Source organism: Tympanuchus pallidicinctus, unplaced genomic scaffold, assembly GCF_026119805.1.
Source record: "Tympanuchus pallidicinctus isolate F22 unplaced genomic scaffold, pur_lepc_1.0 scaffold1, whole genome shotgun sequence".
NCBI lineage: Eukaryota > Metazoa > Chordata > Aves > Galliformes > Phasianidae > Tympanuchus > Tympanuchus pallidicinctus.
The window spans coordinates 65,828,468-65,851,861 of NW_026294618.1; the positions used below are offsets into that span (position 1 = coordinate 65,828,468).

The following is a 23,394-nucleotide window of genomic DNA, read 5'->3' on the forward strand; positions in this document are numbered from 1 at the left end:
CACCATTACGTAAACAACAAAGTATTTGCATACAATAAAGATTTAATAAATAGCAAAGATCTGGGATATATAAAACATTGAGTGGGAAAAAAAAAGATTCTGGATCTGTCCAATTTGTTTGATTATATTTTATTAGAAAGTTCAGCCAATACAAATGATTCTTGTTCGTTACCAGCCAGTTTAAAGTGCAGTGTATCATTGTAATTCATATTGATGTTTTCTGTCCAGTTAAAAACAAGCTCCTTGGGTAAGTACTGCTACTTTCTGTGTACTGAATGTTAAGAAGCATAAGCAACACCAGCAATGCTTCAGTATAAGTCAATACACTTATATATGTTCACATTTCAGACATAAAAGGAAAAATTGAATTAATGTGCCAGTTGCATTTTAAGCTCTACTTGCTTTTAGTAGTAATTCAGATGAATGGTTAATTTAAATCTTTTTACAAAGTTATGGCTGAAAGCATTTCATTTATATTCAACAATAACCAACATAGTATGGCGTTTTACCAAAACATGCGACACCTCAAAAGCAGAAGACTTATTTGGTTTCTTGTTGACAGAATTGACAGCTCTTTCCTACTGTTGTTGCCAAAATAAATATGCTAATTTACTTTTTAATTCTTTAGAAAGTGTGAAAATACTCCATGTGAAAAATAAAAATACTTTTTTATTATGTAACTTAAATGGAAATGTCTTTGAACATTGTATTTTTAGTTATACATAGTGAATAAAAAAACTGCTGGTGGCACTATTTTTAAGTAGCTGACTTCACTTAATTAAATGCAGAACAATATTCTGGATAGGTTTAAAGTAGATAGCTAACATAAATCAAATAATAAAACTGGCATGTATGAAACAAATAATGGCTAAGACATCTCAACACTCTGAATTTCTACATGTCTTACTTTCGTAGTCTTAACTTGAGCATGTATTAACTGGGCAGACATTCAGCAACAGTCTTCTCAGAGCCTCCCCAGAGTTAGGCAGCACATAATCACCACTGCTCTCACTTGTGTAATCCATGGCACAGGCAGGCTACGTGTTGTTTTCGTATGCGAGCTCTCCAGAAGAGACAAACCAGAAACCATTTGAAATTCTCCCCTACTGAAACCTGCAGTTGTATAGCTACTGTAGTACCTGTGACTTTACAGATGGGAAACAGAATATCTACCACTCTGACTAAATCTATAGTAGGGCAGATGGGACTGGAAACATTAGAAGTATGCATGCTGTATTTCAAGACATTCTTTTTCTTTAATGAACAAGAATAACGATTACCCAAACAGCAAAATGCACAAAACAGTGCATGTGTTTGCAAGTTAGAAGATAGAGGGAAGTTTAAGAGATTAGAGGAAAAAAATACTTTTTAAATGCGTGTGATTCAAACATATTCTGTGAAAATTGTATTTTTCCCTGTGGCTTTTAAATCTAAATGCTGTAAAGAACAAGAAACAAAGTAGGTACATTTTATGTTCAATAAATCTCAATTTTGTCTTCTCTACATAACTGTTGGTAATATTTTTTTCTATGCTGAGATTTCTTTCTTTCTCTCTTCCTGTTTTCTGCCTTTCTTAGCAACACTACACTAAAAGCAGTATATAAAAAACACCATTTTCATCTTGCACTGACAAGCATGAAATGAAGCCACTACAAACCTTAGTTCTCTAGAAGATTCTAGTTCACTATAGAGGTTTCTCAGGAGCCTGGCAGAACTACCACCCTCTCTAGGTACAGATATCTTTGCTCAGTACTAGAACTTGCATCTTTTCTGAAGAAAAGTCAATCGGGACATAAAGAAGCAGTATATGCAGGCACTACATATCAGTGGAAATTATCTACTGAAAGGAAAATGTAATAGGTGATCTATGGTAACACTGATGCAACACACCCTACGATGCAGGGGTGTTTACTTTTGTCATGCGTAACCATGACTATTTGGTACTCACAGTGAAGCCAAACACAGGGATAGCCACCCCTTCACTATTCTAACTATTAGTTATTTATTAGTGATTATTTTTATTCAAGATTGAATAATTAATTGACAGTCACTAGAATAGGGAAAATGCAGCTCTTTCTATTACTGCATAATTGCAATGAACACAAGGATTTCCCTCCTCTTTTGTCTCCTTTACTCCAACCTGAAAGATACTGCAGGTTAGTGCACCCTTCTTGAACAGCTGTTATGCAGCCTAGAGTACCTTCACTATGGAAAATACAAGAAAAGGTTACTTCCTGACTAAGGTGTGCTTAAAACCTCTATCTTCCACTCTACAGCAAATGCTCAGTGCTGACAGTGAACACAAATTAGGTGCAGAGATTATGCAAAATGTGTTTTGATTCAACATACTGAGCTTAACATCTGAAGCTTGTGCTAGGATTTAAACCAAAGTCAGAGCGTCTTTTCAAATCTGCTGCGTCAGGAAAACATTCAAACTAGAATGAAGCATCCAGTTCCATAGATAGGTACATCTGGCGTACAGAGTAGACAGGTAAGTTTTTAGCATAAACGTTAAAGAACTTGAAGCGATTCATTGGAACAAACTCACATATGTGCTACTACGGTTTCTGTTTGAAAAGTTAGCTGTCAGCTTGGCTTAATGTCAAGGGAAATAGCTTTTCAAGAGTTGTCAGGCATCACAGAATCTGAATATTGTTGATGTTCTCTGTATTTTCAGTCTGGCTCTAGATGTTACTCTGTTCATATTTTAGTCACCTTGGAGAGATGAATGAATTTCAGATGTCCATCTGGTAGTGGCCACATCTGCTGCATCATAGTTACAGCTGCTACTGCCTTGTACACTGTGAATGAACAACAGTCCTGGAGTAGTATTTTTCCTTGGATGACTGTAATGGGTAAGGGAAGAACTGCTTCCTTTCCTGAAGGAGGGTAATATAGCACGTTGTTACCTTCCTCTTACAGAAATCATCAGAAAGCTGATGACATCCAACTGTATACGCCTATGACTAAGTCAACAGAGACGCTTTAACTAAAAGAATGTTTTCCCAGTAGTCCTCAACCTTCAATACTCCTACTTCCCAATCTGCTATCAGATATGAACACTATAGCAGTAATTGAATTTACTTTTTATGATCAGTGCAAGGCCTTTACTGCCCTAGACAGACACTGCTGCTGGCATTATCATATTTTTTCTTATTTCAAGATTAGATTAATGCAATAAAACTTCACCTTTAAAAATAAGCTGCCAGAGAACACTACAGTTTATATGACATGAGAAAGACTACCTAGACAAAATGCAAGAGTTAAAGATAAGGACTTCTGCTCGTGTTCAGACAGAAATTAATGAGTTATGTAGTTACTTGAGGAACCTTGAAAAGCCACAGAACCTGTTTACTGTCCAACAAACAAACTAAAACAACAAAAAATATGCCTGCCCCTACCAACCCACAATCCCATTTATCCAGCCATTCCCTTCCCCCTCCATATTTCTTTCCCCCCCTGGGAAAACTCCAAAGTTCAATCCAAAGCAGGAGTATTTCTGATTCCTCCATAGATCAGGTTGCAGGCAGGCCAGTCTTCTTGGGAGCTACACCTTCACACAGCTCTTGAAGCAAAACTAATTCAACCTTTATCTCCCATGCATTCTTAATCCCCCTATCCTGGAAGTGTAGGAAGGTGGAGGAAGATAGAACACAAGGTATGCACAAAGGCTTTTATGTAGATTTTCTGTTTTTGCAGGATACTTGATGAAGAAAGATGTTGTACTGATTTACTTATTTAAAACTAATGATGCATTATCTACGTTTTGTCACACCACTCAGTTTTCCAAGGGCATTTTTTCCAATGATTTAAATTCAGTCTTGAGGCACTGATGACAAAATAAAAGATTAGAGGTTTTCCCAAGTCATTTATCCTTAATTACACAGGCAGTCTCAGCATGCAGCTCTGCCTCCATTTTTGTACTGTTCAGATTAGGAAAACAATTCAGATTAACACACAGCAAAGCAGAGCTTGAATTTGCATTGAAATGAACAAATGATTCCAGTAACTGCTGGTGTGCAACATCTTGTTCACCAGTAAATAAATGGAAAATGGCTTAGTGTAAGATGTATTGTCCTCAGTAGGCAAGACAACAGATAGTTATTGCATATCTCGTGTTGGTATTTCTTACCTTATATTGTGTGTGCTTGCTTCATCTGCTCATGTCCAAGCAGTGGAAGCACTTTATGTACAGGAAACAATAATGAAGCGGCATGGGAACAGTTGTACCAAATCTTCTGAAAAAAAGTTTCCCTATGCTATTTTTACTGTGAGAATTGGTAGTCTAGAATATTCATTCTGACATTATCTAAGTTCATCTAATTGTAAGATGCATCCTTCAATCTGACAATGATGAGGCCAGAGCATTCAGTGAGCAGTTTTCCCACTCGCTGGTCAAAAACTCGCAGATAAATAAACGGCTGCAAAAACGCACCACCCTGCAGGCTGATCCATAATAAGCAGAAGAGGGTGATAGTTTAGTTCGGTGCGTAAGGTTTAGTTTTGATCATCATGCTTTTAAAACAAGAACGGAGCAAATACAATCTTGTTACTACATAGAAGCAGCACTGTGCCATCATCCATGGCCATGCTGTAGCGTGCTCTGGGCATGCAACAGAAGGACCAGCAACCCGCGTTTAAAGAAAGCTAAGCAAAACTGCAGTCCACAAAGTCGCTGCTCTCTTTGATAATAAAGGCGATAAAAAAAAATGATGGAAGCAATAAAAGTCTTATCTTACGTAAACCATTAAATTTTACTTTACACAAACCAAACGCGGAAGAGAAATACAAATCATTGTGTCTAGATAAAGAGTTCTACGTGTTTAAATGAGAACGATCCAACAGACGCTGGAAGGACGGCAGACACCGAGGGCATTCTTACTACGAAGGGAACTGCACTGTCTCTAGGTTTTCTCCGACGCTCTGTCTCGGGACACGCAGGATAGCTGCTCGGCAACACGCAGTAACGCCGCACAGCAGCCAGGGAGGCATCGCGGCGGTGCTTTTGGTGCTGGAAGCGCTATTCACCCTGACTTAACCCAGCGCTTTAATCGTCTTTCAAGCGCAGCACGTATGGAAACAAAGACGAATTCTTGGGAGTTCCGAGCGGTACCTCCGCTTTTACTCTCCTAGCAGAACCGACTGTTTCCAGCCAGCTAAATCGAAACATGAAGCGGTTTTTACTGCGCTTTACGACCGCTTCCTGCACATCGCCTCAACGCCGACCGCACAGGGAAGCGGCGCGCGCAGAGCCCCGCATCCCGCCGCGCCGCCCGCCAGCCAGTTACCCCCGCTGGAGGCGGGCACGGCCGGAACCCCTCTGCGGCCCCCGACGCCGCAGGCGGACATTAAACGGCTCACAACAGCATGAGGACGGCGACCCGGCTGAGGAGCCGGAGAGGAGGGTGGCTCGCTGCAGCCGCTTCTCCACGCCCTTTCCCCGAGGCCGAGAGCTCCCCGCGCCGTCCCGTACCTCAGCCCGCGCCGCTCCCCGTTCCAGCCCCGCGGCGGCTTTAACGATTACAAACCGTTCCTCGCGCCGCGCCTCCGCGCGCACCGCCCCTCCCCCGCCCCCTACGGCAGCGCATGCGCGGCGCGGCCGAACACCTCCCGCCGCAGCTCCGTCTACTCCTCTCGCAGCGAGAGACGGCGGCGTAGCGAAGCGCGGTTGTAAACGCCGGGCGCAGGCGCGTGGCGCCGGGGCTCTCCCCGCCCCGGGGTGCACGTGACACGGCGCGACTCCGCCCCTCCCCGCCGGCGGAGCGGGCGCAGCGTCGCGACTTTGTTTGGAAGAGTTCCGTGCGCGCGTGCTTCCACGGGGCGAGCCGACGGGACCGCGCTGAGCGCGGGACCTGAGAGGGAGTGGCCGAGGACGGCCCCGCCCCCCCGGCCTCGCCGGGCGCGGGCAGCTGGCGGCGGGCAGCGGTTGGCTCCGCCAAGCGGCGCTGCTGCCGCCGCGTAACGGCCGCCCCGCCCGACGTCCCGCCCCCGACATGTCCCCGCCCCCGCGGGCCCTGCCCCCTCCCCTCCTCCTGCCGCCGCTGCCGCTGCTGCCAGCGCAGCCTGAACTGAAGCGAACTCCAGAGCGAACTGAGGAGAAGTGAGGAGGCGGCGGCGGGGCTGACGCTCACAGCCACAGGCGGCGGCGGCGGCGGCGGCGGCGGCAGCGGGAGGGCAGGCGGGCGGGCGGCAGGCGCAGAGGAGGAGGACGCGCCCGGCGCAGCGCGGCGGCGACAACAGCGGCACCGGCGGAGAGAGCCCGGCGGCGGCGGCGGCGGCGGCGGCTCCTTGGCAGCGCCAGCGCCCGCCCGCCCCGCTCGTCCCCTCCCCGCCTCCCTCCCTCCCTTCCCCCGCCGCGGAGCCGGGGGCAGCGCCGCGGAGCGGAGCCGGGCTCGGCGCGGGAGGAGCGGCAGCGGCAGCAGAAGGGGGACGCGGCCGGGACTGCACCGGCCGAGGGCGCGCGGAGCGGGGAGCGGCGGCCCCGAGAGGCGGCGGCGGCGGCGACTCCGTGCGGCCGGGGCGGAGGGCGCGCCCGCAGCGGGGTTTCTCTGACTTTCCTTTTTTCCCGTTCCTCGTCGGCCCCTCGGACTCGGGAGCGCGGCGCTCGCGGCTCGGAATCCTCCTCCTCCTCCTCCTCCTTCCTCGGGGAGCTCCCTCCCCGCCCCGCCCCTCCCCCGCCGGCCCGCCCGATCCCGCCGGGCGCCCCGTGCCGCCGTCGCCTCGCTCGGCGGAGCTGCTGCGGGCGCTCGCCCTGTGCGCGCGGGCTTGGAATATGGTTGGGGAAATGGAAGCCAAGGAGAAGCCGAAGCCGAGCCCCGATTACTTGATGCAGCTGATGAACGACAAGAAGCTGATGAGCAGCCTTCCCAACTTCTGTGGGATCTTCAACCACCTCGAGCGGCTGCTGGACGAAGGTACGCGCCCCGCCCGGCCCGTCCCTCCCCGAGCCGGGCCCCTCGCGGCGGCGTGGGCAGCGCCGGGCCTGCTCTGCTCCGCTCTCCCGGTGCGCCCCAAACAAAGGGGAAGTGCGAGCTCTCCCCGCCCCGGCCGCTGCCTGCGCCGCGGGTCCCGGCTCTCAGCGCTCCCTCCGCTGCGTTTTTATTATTAGTAGCATTTTATTTTCCCTTTGCTCTCGTCCTCCAGAGATGGGGGGGGGGGGGGGGGAGGAAGGGGGAAGCGGAGCTGAGGAATGCGCTCCGGGGGGAGGAGGAGGAGCGGGGCCCGCGGCGCGGCCGGGCCGGTGCCGGAGGGGGGGAGCGGGGCCTACGGGGGGCGGGGGCCGAGCTCCGGCCGCGGCGCGCCCCACCCGAGCGGAACGGCCGCGGAGCTCTCGCGGTCCCCTCGCGTGGGGAGAGGAGCGGGCCAGCTCTCCTCCCGGCTCTCCCTTGTATAGAAACTAACTTGAAAGACTCGTATGTGCGAGTTGAGCGGGGAGAAAAACGCCCCGTGCTTACGAAATGGCCTCGTTGGCTCCGACCGGGCGCCGGCGGCCCCGGGGGCAGCTTCTGCTCCGGGAGGGAAGGGAGGGGGTGCCCCCCTTTGTGCGCGGTCCCTTAGGGCCTCTCTCTGCTGTTGGATAACCGCGTTTGAGGGGAAAGGGAAAGTAAAGGCTGGCAACTTGGTGCGTCCCACACGGCTCTCTGTGTGATAATTGCCCCACTGTGCTGGAAGTCAGGCTGGGCGTTCGTTCGTAGTACTTAAATTTGCTTTCTGCTTGGGTTCAGACGTTTAGTTTTCTCGTTAGAAGCATTTATTTTCACTTCACCTCAAACTCAGGCTTTATGCAGACCTGTTCGTCATATTTAGTAGCTTTGTAACGCGTTCTAAATCTAGGAATTATTTATGCAGCCTCAACTTCTTGAGATCCTTTGCGTGAAATTACCCAGTTTCATAATCTCGAGTTAGGATTCCTGTTTGTGGACATAGTCCTCCTTGATAACAGAACTTTGGGAAGTTGTTGACCTCGGAAGATGAAGGCGCTGGTTATATTTGGTAGAACAACTCCCCGCCCTCTCCAAGGCTGCGAAGAAAAGATAGATAGTGGTTGTAGTGCTGCAAACACGGCGTGTCAGGAATGGTGTCTTCAGAGCGAGCAATAGAGCAACATGAAAAAGTGGACGACTGAAGAATAAGGACTATGAAAGTGGTATATTGGGAGGTTCTGGTTTTACTTTCAAGAATTCTGGGAGATGAAGTTACAGCAGAGAAAATCTGGATGTGGAAAGCAAAACTACGTAGAACTTGGTGTGTTCTTGTTCACCCCAGGAAACATTCTCTTCAGAACATTTAGAAGTATAGGAAACAGTGAGAAGAAACATAACTGAGAAGAATTCTTCATTTTTTGTTTTTTGAAGCCAGAAGAGCCTCACAGGGATTTGGTGTTGGAGTTCAGGATTCCAGAATCTCTTCAGCTTTATATTCTTGACCAGAGGAGGCCCAAATTGTTTTTATTTTTTTCCTCAAAATACAGAAGAGAGAAAAACATTTTTTGTACTAGAAGAACACACTGAAAACCAGGCATTTTCTGAGATTTTAATTTTTTGAAATACTAAATGCACTGGAAATCTGTTTTCTGAAATATCTCAATTCCCACATGAGGGCTGTGGGGACTTTCAGAAAAAAAGTTGTCTAAGGGTTGTGTCGAAGCTCCTCTTTGTGCACTTCATTAAAATAAACCAAAAACTGGGTTTCTAAACAGTCTCAAGAATATCTCTGCGATCCCTTTAAGCGTTTTTGCTTTTCCTGTTTACGTTGGCAGTTGGATGGAAGTATTGTGGAGGCAGAAAACTTTTTGGAATGTTGAAAAAAAATGTTTCATGCAAATTAGTAAATTGCTTGAAGACTTCAAAATCTGAACACTAAGGGGCGCCAGTTATTTTTTTCTGAAGCGTGAGACTGGCCTCTGAACGCCATTAGGAACTTGAATAGCAAAATTAACTCATCCAGGAGCACATACCAAAGAACGACAGAAATAGTTGTGGAATTGTGTGGGTTTCGGTGTTGGTCTGGACTTGTATACGTCCTGTGAATATAGGCGATATTGCATAGGTGGGATAGACATAGTGATGCACAGCTGAGAGGCCAGAGCAGCTTGTTCTGTGCAACAGTTGTCCTGGCTGCCTAAAGGCACCCTTTTCACTGCTTTCAGCTGTTTGCTGCGTTGGCGTTCTCCAGCAAAGTTTTGTAGTTTGCTGGAAGAGTCTGTAAGGTTCAGAACGTTGCCTTTAAAGTACAGTATTTAACACTTCCATCAGTTATTTCCTTGCACCCACGAGTAAAAAAAAATAAAAAATATATGAGGGACAGGTGTCTGAATGAGTTGGTTGTCTGTATGTAAAAGCATGTAGTGTTAGTGTTTCCCCTTGACACTGTGGGTTTGGTGTGCTGCTTCTTGCTTGGAATTCTGTGGTTCAGATGGTGGTGTTTCCATGCTTATTGTAGGCCATCTACCTGAAGGTTCTGTTTATGTTTGAGAAGTACAGTAGTTCCTGACAACTGTTGGACTGTCAGCCTTTGTAATTTATTTTCTATCAGCCTAAAGAAATAACGCCACAAAGCTGGGAGCCCAGAAGAAGCATGGGATTACTTTCTCTACCAGAATGCATATCTTTTTAATTTTTTGTTTTACATGTTGACATTTGAAAACTAAAATCAGACAGGCTTGTGTGTTGATTACTCCTTGTAATTGTACACAGCAGGAAACAGAAATGAACTCAGAGATTTAGACAAACGATGTGTCTAATCTGAGTAGTTCTCAGAATGTGCATCTCATTTTTGGCCTGTTCCTGTTATCCAAAACACATCTTCCTTTCTGAACTCTGTCCTCATGTCTGATCTATGAAAATCATAGTGCTTAATTTAGTAAATGGTCTCAGCTTGACAGCATTTGTTTTTAAGATGGGCATAAGTGTGAGCAGTATATAGAGGGAAACTTCTGCTAATGAACTACTTCATAATAAAAGAGGAAAGTCACAGTTTTGTTTAGATTACAGATATTTTTGCATATGTGTGCTTTTAACTTCTTATGTGTAAATAAGGCTTTTGTGGATTAGTGAGGATGTTTAAAGTGCACATCATAATAACTAGGAAACTGGATTGTTTTTATCAGCCTAGTGCAAACCTGTGGGAAGAGAGGGCTTTTCCTGAACGTGGAATAGGCTGTATTTCCTGTAATTGTTTGCACCATCAAATGTGACCTGAATTTTTTTTGGTACTTCAACTTCTTAATATTAACTTTTATGATTCTAACCCAGAATATACATACATGCACACGTATGTTTTGGGAGAATAACTTTTCCCTGTTGTGTTAAATGAATTGTTGTACCATCTTTTTTGCTCTATTTTTTTTTTTAATAAATGAGACGTTTTGAACTTTAATTGCATTCTGAACTTCTGAAATTCATGAGTTACTTTGGTTTTGCTCTTTCTACGGACTTAGAGCAAATATACCTAAATTATAAAATAAGATCCATGTAATGTAATTATATTTAAGTGCTTTCTTTTCTTGAACCTGTTGCTTCTCAGAAGGTGATAATTGATTGGAATGGATGCAGATCTAACCTGTGGCCTAGACTTTTTTTCCAGAGGGTTTGAACAAAAAATTCATCAGGAATTCCTTCTTCTTTAAGCTGAAGGTGACTGAAGTGTGCTTTTCCTGAAATATGAGTTAAGCCATGCGTCTAGCTTTTGGAGAGAAACCTAATTTGATGTCGAGTAGGCTGACTGTGCTTGAATAGCTGTAATAATAAAACATCTAGATAGGGGTTAAGGAAGATAACTTTTTCTGGTTTGTTGCTATCAGCTTGCTGTGCTCACTGAAGGAAATATGTGTGAGCTTGCATAGTTCAGTGCTTAAAACTGCAGTTTCATGTCAGTGTCGTCTTACCTAAAATGTCTGCTTAAGTTAGGACTGGAGAACTGGCTTTGAGTGTTGTAGGTAAGTTCTCCCTTGGAAGTTACCTAGTTACTTTTGTGCATGACTGTGTTGTTTGTGGTTATGTAAATGTAGCCTGTGTTTAGCTACGGGTTTGCTGACTTGTCAGATTTGATGCAGGGTCGTTGGGCGCATTAGCATGATTTTTTTTCACTTGTATCGGATCATGCAATAAAAAGCCAAACAGTGTTTCTGTACAGACCATGCCTGGTACTGCAAAGTTAAGAGATGAGAATTTGTTAGGATAAATTGAATCATTTTTAAATCTTATTTTCAAATCTATGATTACTTCATAATAATGAGGTTACAGAACTTCTAAAACTTAATTTTGAAAAACCTCATGAGAGTTGTTGTAAGTTGTGGTGTTGTTGATAACGTGAAAACCAAACGCTGCATTAAACTTAGTTTGTTTTGTTTTTAGCTTGGGAAGAATATTTAAAGCTTTCTTTCTTTTTTTTTTTTTTTTTTTCTTTTTTCTTTTTTTTTTTTTTCTTTTTTCCTGCAGCAGCACAGTTAAATTGCTTTTGGAGCACTGACTGGATTGCAGTCACTTGGCATGTAATTTAAAAAGATGATGGGTGTTATTGTATCTGATAAAAGTTTGAACTTAATTAAGCAACTATTTAAAGCTCATGTTTTGTAAGCAGTTTGTTCAGTGTTGCTTACCAATAACTGATTATTGAGGTGTCATGGTTGTTATTTCTTTTAAAGTAAGAGTAGCCTCACTAGCCCTCCTTCTGCTTAAGAGCTGCTGGGTAAACAGGAGAAACCTGTTCGAATTCCATCATTCTGTTTAGTGTTACTTGTCACACAAGGCTGGAACTGAATTGGTATTTTTTCTCATCTGAAATAGTATTCAACATTTTCCAAAGTATGTGGTGTAATTAAAACATCTGCTCTTGCCCCTGTTAGGAAACAAGTGACTAGTACAGATTAGGTTACAGGTTGGTATGCTGTGTTTTTGTAGCTTGTAAAGGAAAAAGTGAGGATGTGTTTGGTTAATACTATGGTAAAGGGAAAAAAAAATCTGAGAAGCACTTCATAGATTTTTGAAAGAGTACTTACTGTCTCAATTGTGAAAATTAAGTTCATGTACATCAAGAGAGGAGAAAAAAACAAATTCTGGTATTTTGTAAATGCTGTGTCTGGAGAGAAGGCCAGATGTGAGATGAAAAGTTCTTTTTGGAGTCGACTTAACTTTTTTTGATTGGCTTCTTAAATTGAAGCTTTCTTCTTCCAAGTACAGTAATTAAGTCAGCAATGGGATGCTGCTTAAAATGTTTTGAGTTGTGCAGAGTTTACTACAAAAGCAAGTGATTCGTGTTGTCTTCACTGATTGTAACTTTAAAATATTGTCCATGGGGAACATGTATTGTTCCATGTAGCCCGTGGTTGACAGGACAGGCCTGTGTTCAGGTTAATTCACCAGGCCTTCCTGACAGCTCAGGCTGATTGAAGTACTGCAGGACTGTCAGGAGGGCTCTAGGCTTGGATTTGAACACTTGCGTGGAGAGATACAGGGTGGGAGGAATGCCTTGCCAGGAGAACTGTGAAGTAATGAAATGCCCTCACTCACTGACCCTCACCTTTATTGAAATATATTTCACGACTTCTCATTCAGATTTTGTGTGTTTTTCATGTATTGATTTTAATCAAAATACAGATTTTGACATTTCTTTTTATTTTTATATTTTACTACAATTTTAACAATCCAATGTTAAAAAAAAAACAAGTAGAAACAGTGAAAGTGCCAGTGTTTTAATCTCAATATACTTAATATAATTAGCAGGGTTGCTAGAAACACCATATCAGATATCTGCAGTTTTCTAGCAGGAGTAACAAGGTCTGTAAGGCACGTTGGAACTGCTCCTTGAGTTTTGAGACAGCTGAGTGGTAACGTTCATAAAATCTAAATTAGATTGCATTGCTGTGGTGAGGCAAAGAGTGTCTGAAAGTTGAGCAATATTATGTTCTGTCCTTTTGACTTGAAGAAAATATCCAGAGTTACCTTTTGCAGGGCAGGTAAAGTCATTTTATTGTTTGTGTTGCTGTTGGCTTTTGTGGTGTTTTTTGTTTTTTTTTAGGTTGGTTCTTTTTTTTTTTTTTGGGAACATTTAATAGGATGGGTGAAGCAACCATGCTCACTTTAAAGAGAAATAGCATCCAGCTTCATTAGCTGAGCTTGCCCCATGACTGCATTATTCTTGTTTTTTTTCATTCCATTTTTTTCATTGCTCGCTACTTGGCTATTTGAGAAGGGCAAGAAAGTAGTGCAGGTTAAAGTTGTTCTTGTTTGTTTGTTTTGTTTAGCAGTTGTTAGTGTTCAGAATCAACATGGTTATGCAAACAGGAATTTTAGGATTTTTCTTGTTGAGCTTTAAGAATAGTGATTCAAATTTTCACTTAGTATTTTAATTTCCATTTGAGATCTTATTTTTATACTTGGTGTCAAAATGCAGCATTTTGTTTCTCAATTAATTGCAAAAAAAAAAAAAAAAAAGAACAAATCATCTTGTTGAGGGGAAATGGCAATAGGTATTTAATAATGGATTTTGCTTTCAGTGATTTTTTTTTTTTTTTGGCATACGATTGGTTCAGTAGCAGATTGAAAGTCAAATTTCTGAATAATTTTTTTTTAGAATATTTTTGCTTAGTGACAGCACCAAAATATTTCTAATTTTCTCTGTGTTGAAGTAGGTTAGGTAAGGCTTCCAGCACGAGTGTGTACCCACCCCTCACCTCCAAGTGATTTGGTACTTTGTAACTTGTTTGCAGTCTTGAAAGGCTGGACTTGGCCCCAAGACAGCAGTTTGTAAAGGGAGTTAGATGTGGAGCAGTTTGTGTAATGAGTGACTGGCGTTTCAGGTTCTTTGTAGTGGGATGCGTAACAGTTCTAGTGGTATATAGCCTTATAGACATTAACACCTCAAGACTTGATTTGAATGGAAACATGACAGGAACTCAAAATCCTGCTGCTTCTCTGGGAAGTTGCGCGGTGGTAGTTCTGGGGGGTAATGCATTGGAATGGCGGCTGAGGCGTGAGAGGAGGCAGAGGATGGTGGTGCAGTATCTTATACCTTTGTCTGCTGGATCGGTTCCTGGTTTAAAAAGTCAGTTGATACTCTGGACTAGTCAAGGTTTTGTGAGTTTGTTTTTGTATGTTGTTGGCTTCTCAGGCAGAGCGGAGCTGTGATTGAGCTCACCATATGTGATCTCAGAATAGTTGCATTGGCTCAGTGGCTGAGCTAGTTCAGTGCTGAAGATGCAGAGCAGAGGTTAAGGGGGAAAAGTGCATTTGTTTACACGCTTATTTTAACATTTGCAACTGCTAATTGGATGTCAGCTGATTATGTAACTGGTCCATTCAAAATTTTAAGAAGACAGGTGTTTTTGGACTAGCCGACACTAGATGGAAACCAGCCTTTGCTGAACTGTTTAAATGCTTCTGCAATTTAAATAACAAACTTTACTGTTTTGATTGTGCAATTCAGAGTAAAGAACTACTTTAGAAATCTCTAATTTCTAGCTTGGAAATCTCGAAGAAATCCCGAGATCCTAGGATATACTGAGTTGGAAGGGACCCACAAAATGTCCTATCCCAGTTTGGGTATCTTTTCTTCATTAATGTCTGGAAGAGGAAATATACCTATGTACTTAAAAAGTAGACATCAGAGTCATCTGATGTTACTGAATCATTAATAAAAAAAACGTAATGCTCGATTATATGTATTTAAATGGCAGTTCAACTAAAAATGAAACAGCTGATGTTGCTTATTCTTTTATTTTTCAGACTTTGAAGGGATGCAGATCAATTAATATTCTTAATGCGATATAATAACCTGTAAATAATTATGTTCACAATTAATGTGTAATATTTTTTATTTTTTATTTTTTTTTGGGTGTAGATAAAACCAAATCCACTTCTGTTTGCTGTGGGATACCTCTGGTTTTGTTGCAGGGAAGGATGGGAAGAAGAAAACAAAAATTCTGTGGCCCATGACTCTTGCTTTCAAGCAGTACTGCTCATTTTACTTGTACTGCTTTTAGTTAATTTTGGCTTGTATGTGAGAAAGGAACATGAATGTTTTTTCAACAAGTTGTCACCTTCATTCCCCCCTCCCAGTGATTAACTTCCATACTAACTTTGCCTAAAGGCTACTTGATGAGAGTGTTTGATAAAAGTTGGTTTGCGTGTTTAAGGCTAAATGCTGCATCAGGACCGGCTGTCTCATTTGGAGTATGTTTCTGCTGTGAGAGTTGTCTGTGCTGTGTGAGAGCTGTGCACGTTAGATGATGGTAGAGAGAAGTTGCTGGTTCTTTAATTGCTTAAGTATCGTGCCATAAAGATAAATGCAGTCAGAGAGGCTCATATCCAGTCAGTTTACAAGGGGACGGAATTGCTATTTCACGTTGCTTGAAGCTTTTATGGAAATCTAATACTGCCTCTCAATTAACCTGGAACAAATAAGACTCCTGGTGTGGGATCTTGTGTACCTTCTTTTCACAAAGTTCTGACGACTTTTTTTCAAGCCTGGTTACTAGTCAAACCAAATTTGGCACAGGTGATGTTGTAGGAATTACAAATGAATTCTAACCAAAGTTGTATCAGGCTGGTTCTGTGTATTTTTTTTGAGGACAGAAATGATGTTTCAGTGTGTCCTAGCTGTAAAATTTGGGACCACGGATGCTTTTCAGGAGAAGCATACTTAGTTCTTATAAAGTCTTTGCAGAGATTTGAATCTCATGTTTTTGAATTTTCCTCTGTTCTTGTGTTCATTCTCTGTGGATAAATTTTGTGATAAGACTGACGTAATCCTTTGGGTAAAAATCTGTAAAGAACATTACCTAAAAATGAAATCTGCCTCAGAAGGAACTGAGAAATGTGGAACTGACTTTCTTGAGATATGCCTACTACACTTACAGAATGAAAAAGAAAAACAACAAACCTTTCATTTTTTAGAGACCTGTGGCATTTAAATACTTAATGCTAATTTGAGAAGCAGGAGAATATCCTCTGTATATCAATTTAGTATAGAATTTATTGAGGTTAAACTCTACACGGGTTGGAGCACTTCAGATTTCTAATGATTTGTGTGTAGCTTCCAAGGAATCAGGCCTAAGCTCTGTCTGTTGGTAGTGGGGTACATAAAACTGGTGCCTATTGATTTAGTAACTGTATTTCATTCATACCTATTCATGAGGAACCTTGTTGGTTCCAAATGGGAGGTTTAACGCACACTGAGGGTGCTTGGTAGTGCCAAGTTTTAATACTGTTAAGTGTCTTCAAAAAGATACTCTTGCATCAGCCTCAGATTAACATAGGATGAATAACAGAGCAATTCATCAACAAGGCAGCTCAGAGGATTGTCAGCAAGAAAGCTGATGATGATGAATTGGCAAGAGATGGATGTTGCGGTAGATAGCCACTACAGCTAACAGTGGAGTTTGGGGAATGGCAGTTGGTATTTAGATGTGTGCTGGATAATTAAGCGAGGAGAAGCCACACTTCTTTGCTTGGCTGAGTAGAAAAGAAACATGTCTCTCCTGCAATTCAAGATGGTTCCTAAATTCAACATCTTAAAATGGCAGATGGACAACTGGATTATACTTTACTGAAAGACATTTACGTCGATCTTTAGGTCTGATAAATGTAGCTTGTTTGAGACAGACTTCTGAACTTCCATCAGTGTTTGCGGTCTCAGCAGTCTTGGTAATTAAAAGAAAATATATATAATTATGATGTAACTTTGAGGCAAACTCTAAACTTAATTTTCCTTCAGATTTTGCACTCAATCTTCATGGATCTTACAGTTCTAATTACTTCCATTTTTGAATTTCATTAATTTTTTTCTAGGATAACAGTTATGAATCTGAGGAGCTTAAACAAGAAATTGTTTTTTTTGTTACTGTTAAAGCAGTAGTGTAACAAAGTGGTTTTTGTCACATGCATGGGTCTCTCTAATGCCATTTAACATGGTTTGTGCTTGAATTGTTGAATTTACCACTCACTGTTATATCAAGTTGCTGAGCACTTGATGTGTAGAATACTGTTTAAAGTAATAACACTTGAGTTCTTTGTGGGGATACAGTTTGCTTGTAGATTTGTATTGCATTTTTCTCTTCTGCATAAAGTAGTTTGGCTGCTGAAAATTTTAAGTGATTCGTAGTACCTAGAGTGTACCAGAGTAATCAGAAAGATACTTGCTGTGTTCTGCATTTCTTGAAACTTTTATTGTGTATTCTTAGCATTGGATTTCAGATACAAAGGCAAGGTGCTAACATTGCTGACATTCAAAGAGGTTTTATTCTGGTTTGATTAGGGATTAGTAGTTGATGGGCGGCATAAGCTTTTATAAACATATTTATTTTTATTTTTTGCTAGGAATGTGATGGAGTGGATGTAGCTAGTAATGAAACAAGAATATTCCCAGGCTGATAAGAAAACTGGTGAAAGATAATGCCACAAATATGGATGTAAATACTCTGCACCTATCAACGCTAGTATCATGAAAGAAATAGCTTTAATAGTGTAATACTTTTTTTTTTTTTTTTTTTTTTTTTTTTTTTTTTTTACTGTGTAAGTAGTTAAAATAGTTTTTATCAAAGCAGGAAGGTGAAAATGCTTTCCTGTGAAATACTGGCATTTTAAACTGCAATGTTTTTCTGCTCAAAAAATATTTCTAATTTACAAAAACTTAAGTTGTTACTCTATTAGCTTTCAAACATTATGAGATTCTATACTGTTTGCTGTAAAGATTTGGGAAAGTGAAATGGTGCTGACTTATAAAGGTGTCATAACTGTCATAGTGTGAGATCTGGAGTAGCTTGTCATCTGGTCTTTTAATTGTTGAAGTAATTGAAGATTTCATGTAGGGGTGTGAGCACTGATCTTTTAAAACGTTTCGTTTCAGCTGCTCTTTTAAAAAGAAGAAAAGAACCCCAAAAGAATTTTTCTGTATGCATAAGCCATTAAAGTGCTGTGTTTCCTGGCAGTGTTGTAACATGAAGTAGTTCAAAATACTGCAGGTTGAATATTAATGAATCATTAACTTCATTAAGTCAATTTAGCTTATTTCTGGTTTGTTAACTGTAAGGAAGGGGCTACACAGATCAGTTTCCAGGTAGTTTTCCTGAGATACTCCAGCAGTAGCGTAAGGGAAAACCTTGTTGCAGGTTAACTGGCAAAACCTTTTCTTGGGAAGGAAAGACTGAGATGCATTTTACTGGCATTAATGTTTTTACAGTGTAATCAAAGTTTCCTTCATGTGCACTGACTTTTTCCAGCTTAATCTATACTAGCTTTTCTTCCTTTTTTCACACTGAGTTACTCTTCTTACTCCTTTACCTAATGTTTTCTGGCATAGCAAAGAATTTCAAGCAGATACATTTCATACTGTAGTATTGACAGGCACTTGTACAAAAGATAACTTCAGAAAGTTTTGTCTAGACCTTACTCTTACAGTCTTACAACACTCTGGACTGCATGAAAATGTTTTTTGATGTGAGACCTCCAAGATCTCCATCTCTTTGAAGTGTAGAAGTCATCTTTATTTTGCAAAATTAGTGGAGCTATGTGAAAAGAAATGTGAGTTACCAGGATAGTGTTTCTCAATCTATGATCTGCAGACCCGCTGCCTATGAAGTGTTGTGGAAGATAACAAAAGAAAAGGAAGTCTGTTGTTGGGGGATTTAAATTTGCTGCGCTGAGCCTTTACCTCTTTTGGGAACTTTTTGTTACTCTGAGGATGGGTAAGGTTGAAAACCACTGATGCAAGGGCATTTTCATTGGCCTGTTTCATGGGCAGAAGTAAAATTTTGAGACAGAAAACTCCAAAGAGGTTATGGAAACAATTTGAATTCACTGTTACATACAGTGAAACATGCTTTACTTATGAGTTTTCTGTTTCTTATGACTTATTCCTATTATGTATTTATTGACATTGTGGGTGTGATGATGTTTTCCCTGGATGGGATGTAGAGAATCTAATTATATTTATTAAAAATGTAATGAAGTGCTGTCCAGTTTGCAGCACTGGAACTTGAAAATACTTGTTTTTTGCAGGTGTTAATTGCTAAAAGATACAGCCTGCTGAGTTCTGTGTGGTACGCTGTCACTGCATAATTCAAGTAGTAGACTGTATTTAAAAGCATATGTGGTTTTCAAGTAGAATTCTATTAAAATAGTCACACTGCTGCCATTCGTAAGTAAAGATATTAAAGGAAATTCTAAATGTTCAAGTATTTGTAGCTGTAAATGTTTCAGGAAACTTTTTTTTTTTGTTGTTCTTCCAAACTTCTTCCCCTGACTGGAGAGTTCTTTGCACTGACAGAACCTACTGTTTGGAATCACTGATACATCAACTGGGGAAAGAATCAGAATGTAGTTTTCTAAAACCTCTAATGTTAGGTTTAATATATACTGTATGGATCCTGACAACGTAATCAATCCATTCTTTAAATAGACCCTTAATATGAAACCTGAATTATAAGATCCTTTGTGGTAGATCTAGGCTGGAACTACTGTAATTCAAACCTACATTATATTTGGATCTTATAAAATGTTGCTTGAAAAATTGTATGTGATTTACAGTGAGCATTCAGTTTACTTTTTGGATGTTAACTTCTGTGGTGGCTTATGCTTTCTCTATTTGAAATTTTGTTCCCAAAAGAGGCCTTTGTTAAAGTAACTGAAATCTGTCAGTGAAAATTAACTATACAGCTACAGTGTAAAAACTTCCATTGTACCTTGCACATTAGTACCCTAAGCATTTTCATTCTGTAGGTAGCAGAGATCTTGGCTACCACCAGGTTAAAGAGAATATTAGCACAGAACTAATGTTTATGCCTGTTACTAGGATGTGTGTGGATATATGCACACGCTCGCCCTCCCCTCCCACCCAGCTGGCTTTCCCTCTCTCCCTTCTGCCCTCCCCCTTCTCACTTGTCATTGTGGTGTTGCACTAGGCAGTATCTCTAATTGTCCTGGAGGCAGAGCTTGCTTTGGTATCTGTATGGACAAGACTTAATACGATTTGATTTTTTTCTGGTATAATTAGAAGCTGTACAGGAGATAGGTGCAGCTGGAGAGCTAATATTGCGTGGAGGAAACCTGCTTCAAATCCAGTATATATCGGTTTTTAATACAGTTTGATTCTCTATTGTTACTGTGATCATGGACTACATTCCAACTATAATGTTCTACTATTGAATCAAGAATATTTTCATCCAGCTTAGAAATAGCAGGGTTATAATTTAGGTTTCTGTTCTTAAAAATAGATTGTTTTTAAACTTAAATTGTGTTATTACATTTGATAGCAAAGATCATTTCAAAAAAAAACCCTGAATTACCGTCTTAAAGTTTACTGAAGAAATATGGTGGTTATTACCATCCAGGCTTGGATACGGAAGCGTATTTTATGCTCCAGGCTGATTGATTGGTTAATCCCATAGATTCTGACAATAAAATTATCATCATGGTTTCAGCTGGAAAAGGCTCCAATCTCAACTTTTGCTTTAGTGGCAAGAGGTAAACACTGCTGCGTTATCTTATCTACTTGATAATTTCATCCCAGAGTTCCGGAAGTTGATGTGCCAGTTGTTAAATGCATTGGGCTGTGAAGTAATTGGGACTTCAGCTTGCAAATACCAAGCTATTGTTTTCAGTCAAGTTGAAATCAGCTTTTTGTGGTGCACTGCAGTAGAAAGCCATTAATTAGCATAATAGTGTGCCAGATTTTTTTTTTCCTATCAAAAGAAAATTTCTAAAATTGTTCAGCAATATTAACAAACATGTAGCAGATTTCCTTGAAATTTAATTCTATAGTCATATAGGGCCTTGGGTTATCTTTGATTTTTAGAACTTGTGTTTATGAAATGTCTTTTTAGATTCTTTTTCAGATTTACACTGCTGCTAATGCCATGCAATATGTCAGTGTTATGAGTCATTGAAGTCTAGATGTGTCACATGAAATAAAATGGAAGTGCAATCCGGTATGATGTAAAACACATCTGTTGAGCAAGTTTTAATAAATTCTAATATGTGACTGATTTACTGAGTTTTTGAACTTGTACCAGTTAAAGATCAGACTTCAAAGATGTAACAGTTTTTGTCTTTCAAAAAGGCGTGTAACAACTGACCAGCACTGCCACTGTTTCCAACGTTATCTTAATTTATGTGGCCACATAAAATGAAATGAGTTAAGATAACATCATAGGGTAGGCTGGCTGTTGAAATGCATTAGCTTTTATTAGATATGAGTTGCTTGTCTGATAACAACGTATTTTTGAAAAGCTGTGAGAGAATCACATTTTTGGAGATGCCAGCATTAGTTGTACAACTGAGTGGAATAATTTATGTAATGTGTGAAATTAAGCCATACTGCATATAGTGCTTGCTGTTTGGTCACTTCTAATATAATGTGATTACCTCTCAGTTTGACCAGCAACTTAGTTATCAGATGTGCTATAATTATGTTCTTGTGTTTTTTTTTATGAGGATACTGAGGGATTAAATTTTTGTTTTGCTGACTTCGTGTTGTCCTCATTGTTTTATTGTGATTTAAGTCTTGTATGCTGTGAAGCACACAACTAGTTAGAATGTAATGGTAATGTTTCATAAAGATTAAGCGTGTAGCTTCTAGCTCATATGCACGTTGCTGACTACCACTTTACTGCTTCAAAATAAGAGTTGTCAGCCTGTATTTCTATTAGTCCATTGGAAGATCTTTGTTTGTTTTGTTTTTAAGCACAAGTTTTATGTTAGGTGCTACTCACTGAAATTAGTGTTGTATAAAAAGAAGCAAAATGAATACATCTGTTTTAATTATTTGGGGAAGAAAATTACTGAAACATATCATGCAGTTTGGTTGAATTGTGCTAAATTCTATGGCTTCAATATGTAGAGTCAGCAAATATTTTTTTTTCGATCTACTTTGCACACTTGCCCAAGAACTTTGAAGAAAATGTGGGTGACTTGGACAGCATAAATATCAGTAGAACTGTGAAAGCAAAACAAACAAAAAAATCTGACTGAAAGAGTCCCTTTAATATGGGCAGAAAATATATGTAGAAAAAAATTGTGTGATGCGTTTAGACAATTTTACACAGTTCATTAAAGGAAGAATTGCAAAATGGCTGTGTACTCAATATGAGAACTGTTTTTATTCTCAGAAATATTTTGATTAATACAAGACGAGCTTGATGTAAATGTATTTGTTCTTTAACGGTCGACTTCTAAGCACAGTTCATAGGGGATGATGTGGTGGCTTTTATTGAAGAAGGTGAACAAAAGATACTATCTGTGAAGAGCTCCCTCTGAGGTATACCTGCTGTTAGGGCTTTTTCATGTGAGTGATAGGTCCTTGCATTACATTGGAGACACTAATGTCTGAATGGATGTGATGGCTGCTTCGGAATGATGCTGCTGTTAGCAGTGAAAAATGTCTTCCTTACGATTCTTGTGCAGCAGGCTGTGGAGTGCAGCACATTTTTATAATAAAGGTGATGAATTTAATCGCAAACTGGCAGCCAAATGGAAATTGCAGACCTTGATACTGGGAGAAAATTGCCTATAAAGCAACTCCTGAGAGAGCAGGCTTTAAATTTATCCACCCATTTCGACATTGAGGAGAACATAGGAATTGCAGGATATTTTGCTTGGCCTGTTTAGTGCAGATGGATGACACTTCAGTCTTCCTTTATTTAAGAACTAGATACAGTTTGTTAAAAGAATGACCTTGTTACTTAAACTTTACATGTTAAGGCTTTCAGAAAAATCCATTCCCTTATTTTCTTGAAACTTGCTCCTGTTAGAAAGCGGGACCTAATATGAATAATGAATAGAAAGTTTCCTACTGCTTCACAGATTTCCCTGTATATATATCGGATTTAATCCTTCTGTTATTATATATATATATATTAAATGTTTTATGTGTATAATTAAAGGCTCTTTGCAGCATTGCACAGATGTGAGGAGCAAAATTCTAAGTGATTTAACTTGTCTTCAAGTCCCACTCACTGTTCTGGAAGTGTAGTACTTTGTCTGATGATACAGAGTGTCATAGAAGCCCAACGTGTGAAAGTTATTAATGCAGATACAATTCAGTATCTCTTGCTTTTTTGATTTTTAGTAGTACAAATTAGGTCACTCTGAAATTAATGCCAGCATGGAAACTACTACTGAGCAGAAAAGCACTGACAGATGAAATTTTCATCTTCAAAATGCTATTTTTCAACATAGTCACCAGTATTAGCAGTGTATTTTTTGCCAGCAGTGAACAAGAGCCTGCATGCTATGCTCATAAAAATGTGTGTGGCCACATGACTTCTCTTTCAGGTCATCGTCACCACTGCTGAAATGCAGTGCCCTTCACTTCTGTGTGCTCACATACACTGTTTGATCTCTACAAGCATTCAGCAAGTGTTGATGAATGCCAGTAAGTACAGTTTTTAATGCATGGAGG

General features: G+C 40.7%; 1 protein-coding gene across 8 annotated transcripts in view; it reads left to right on the plus strand.

Annotated features, from left to right (window-relative positions):
• Positions 1-6,508: 6,508 nt before the first annotated feature.
• The window catches only part of QKI (QKI, KH domain containing RNA binding), a 137,384-nt gene continuing 120,498 nt past the window's right edge, over positions 6,509-23,394 (plus strand). For 3 of the 8 annotated variants that reach the window (XR_008210223.1, XM_052698700.1, XM_052698738.1), the window contains exon 1: positions 6,673-6,914. Coding sequence is in view for 7 of the 8 variants with exons in the window: in XM_052698700.1 (XP_052554660.1) it covers positions 6,773-6,914 (142 nt within the window). In the remaining variant the exon portion in view is untranslated. Of the gene's footprint in view, positions 6,915-23,394 lie in introns of all 8 variants that reach the window. The other 5 variants (XM_052698728.1, XM_052698760.1, XM_052698709.1 and 2 more) reach the window with 4 other exon arrangements.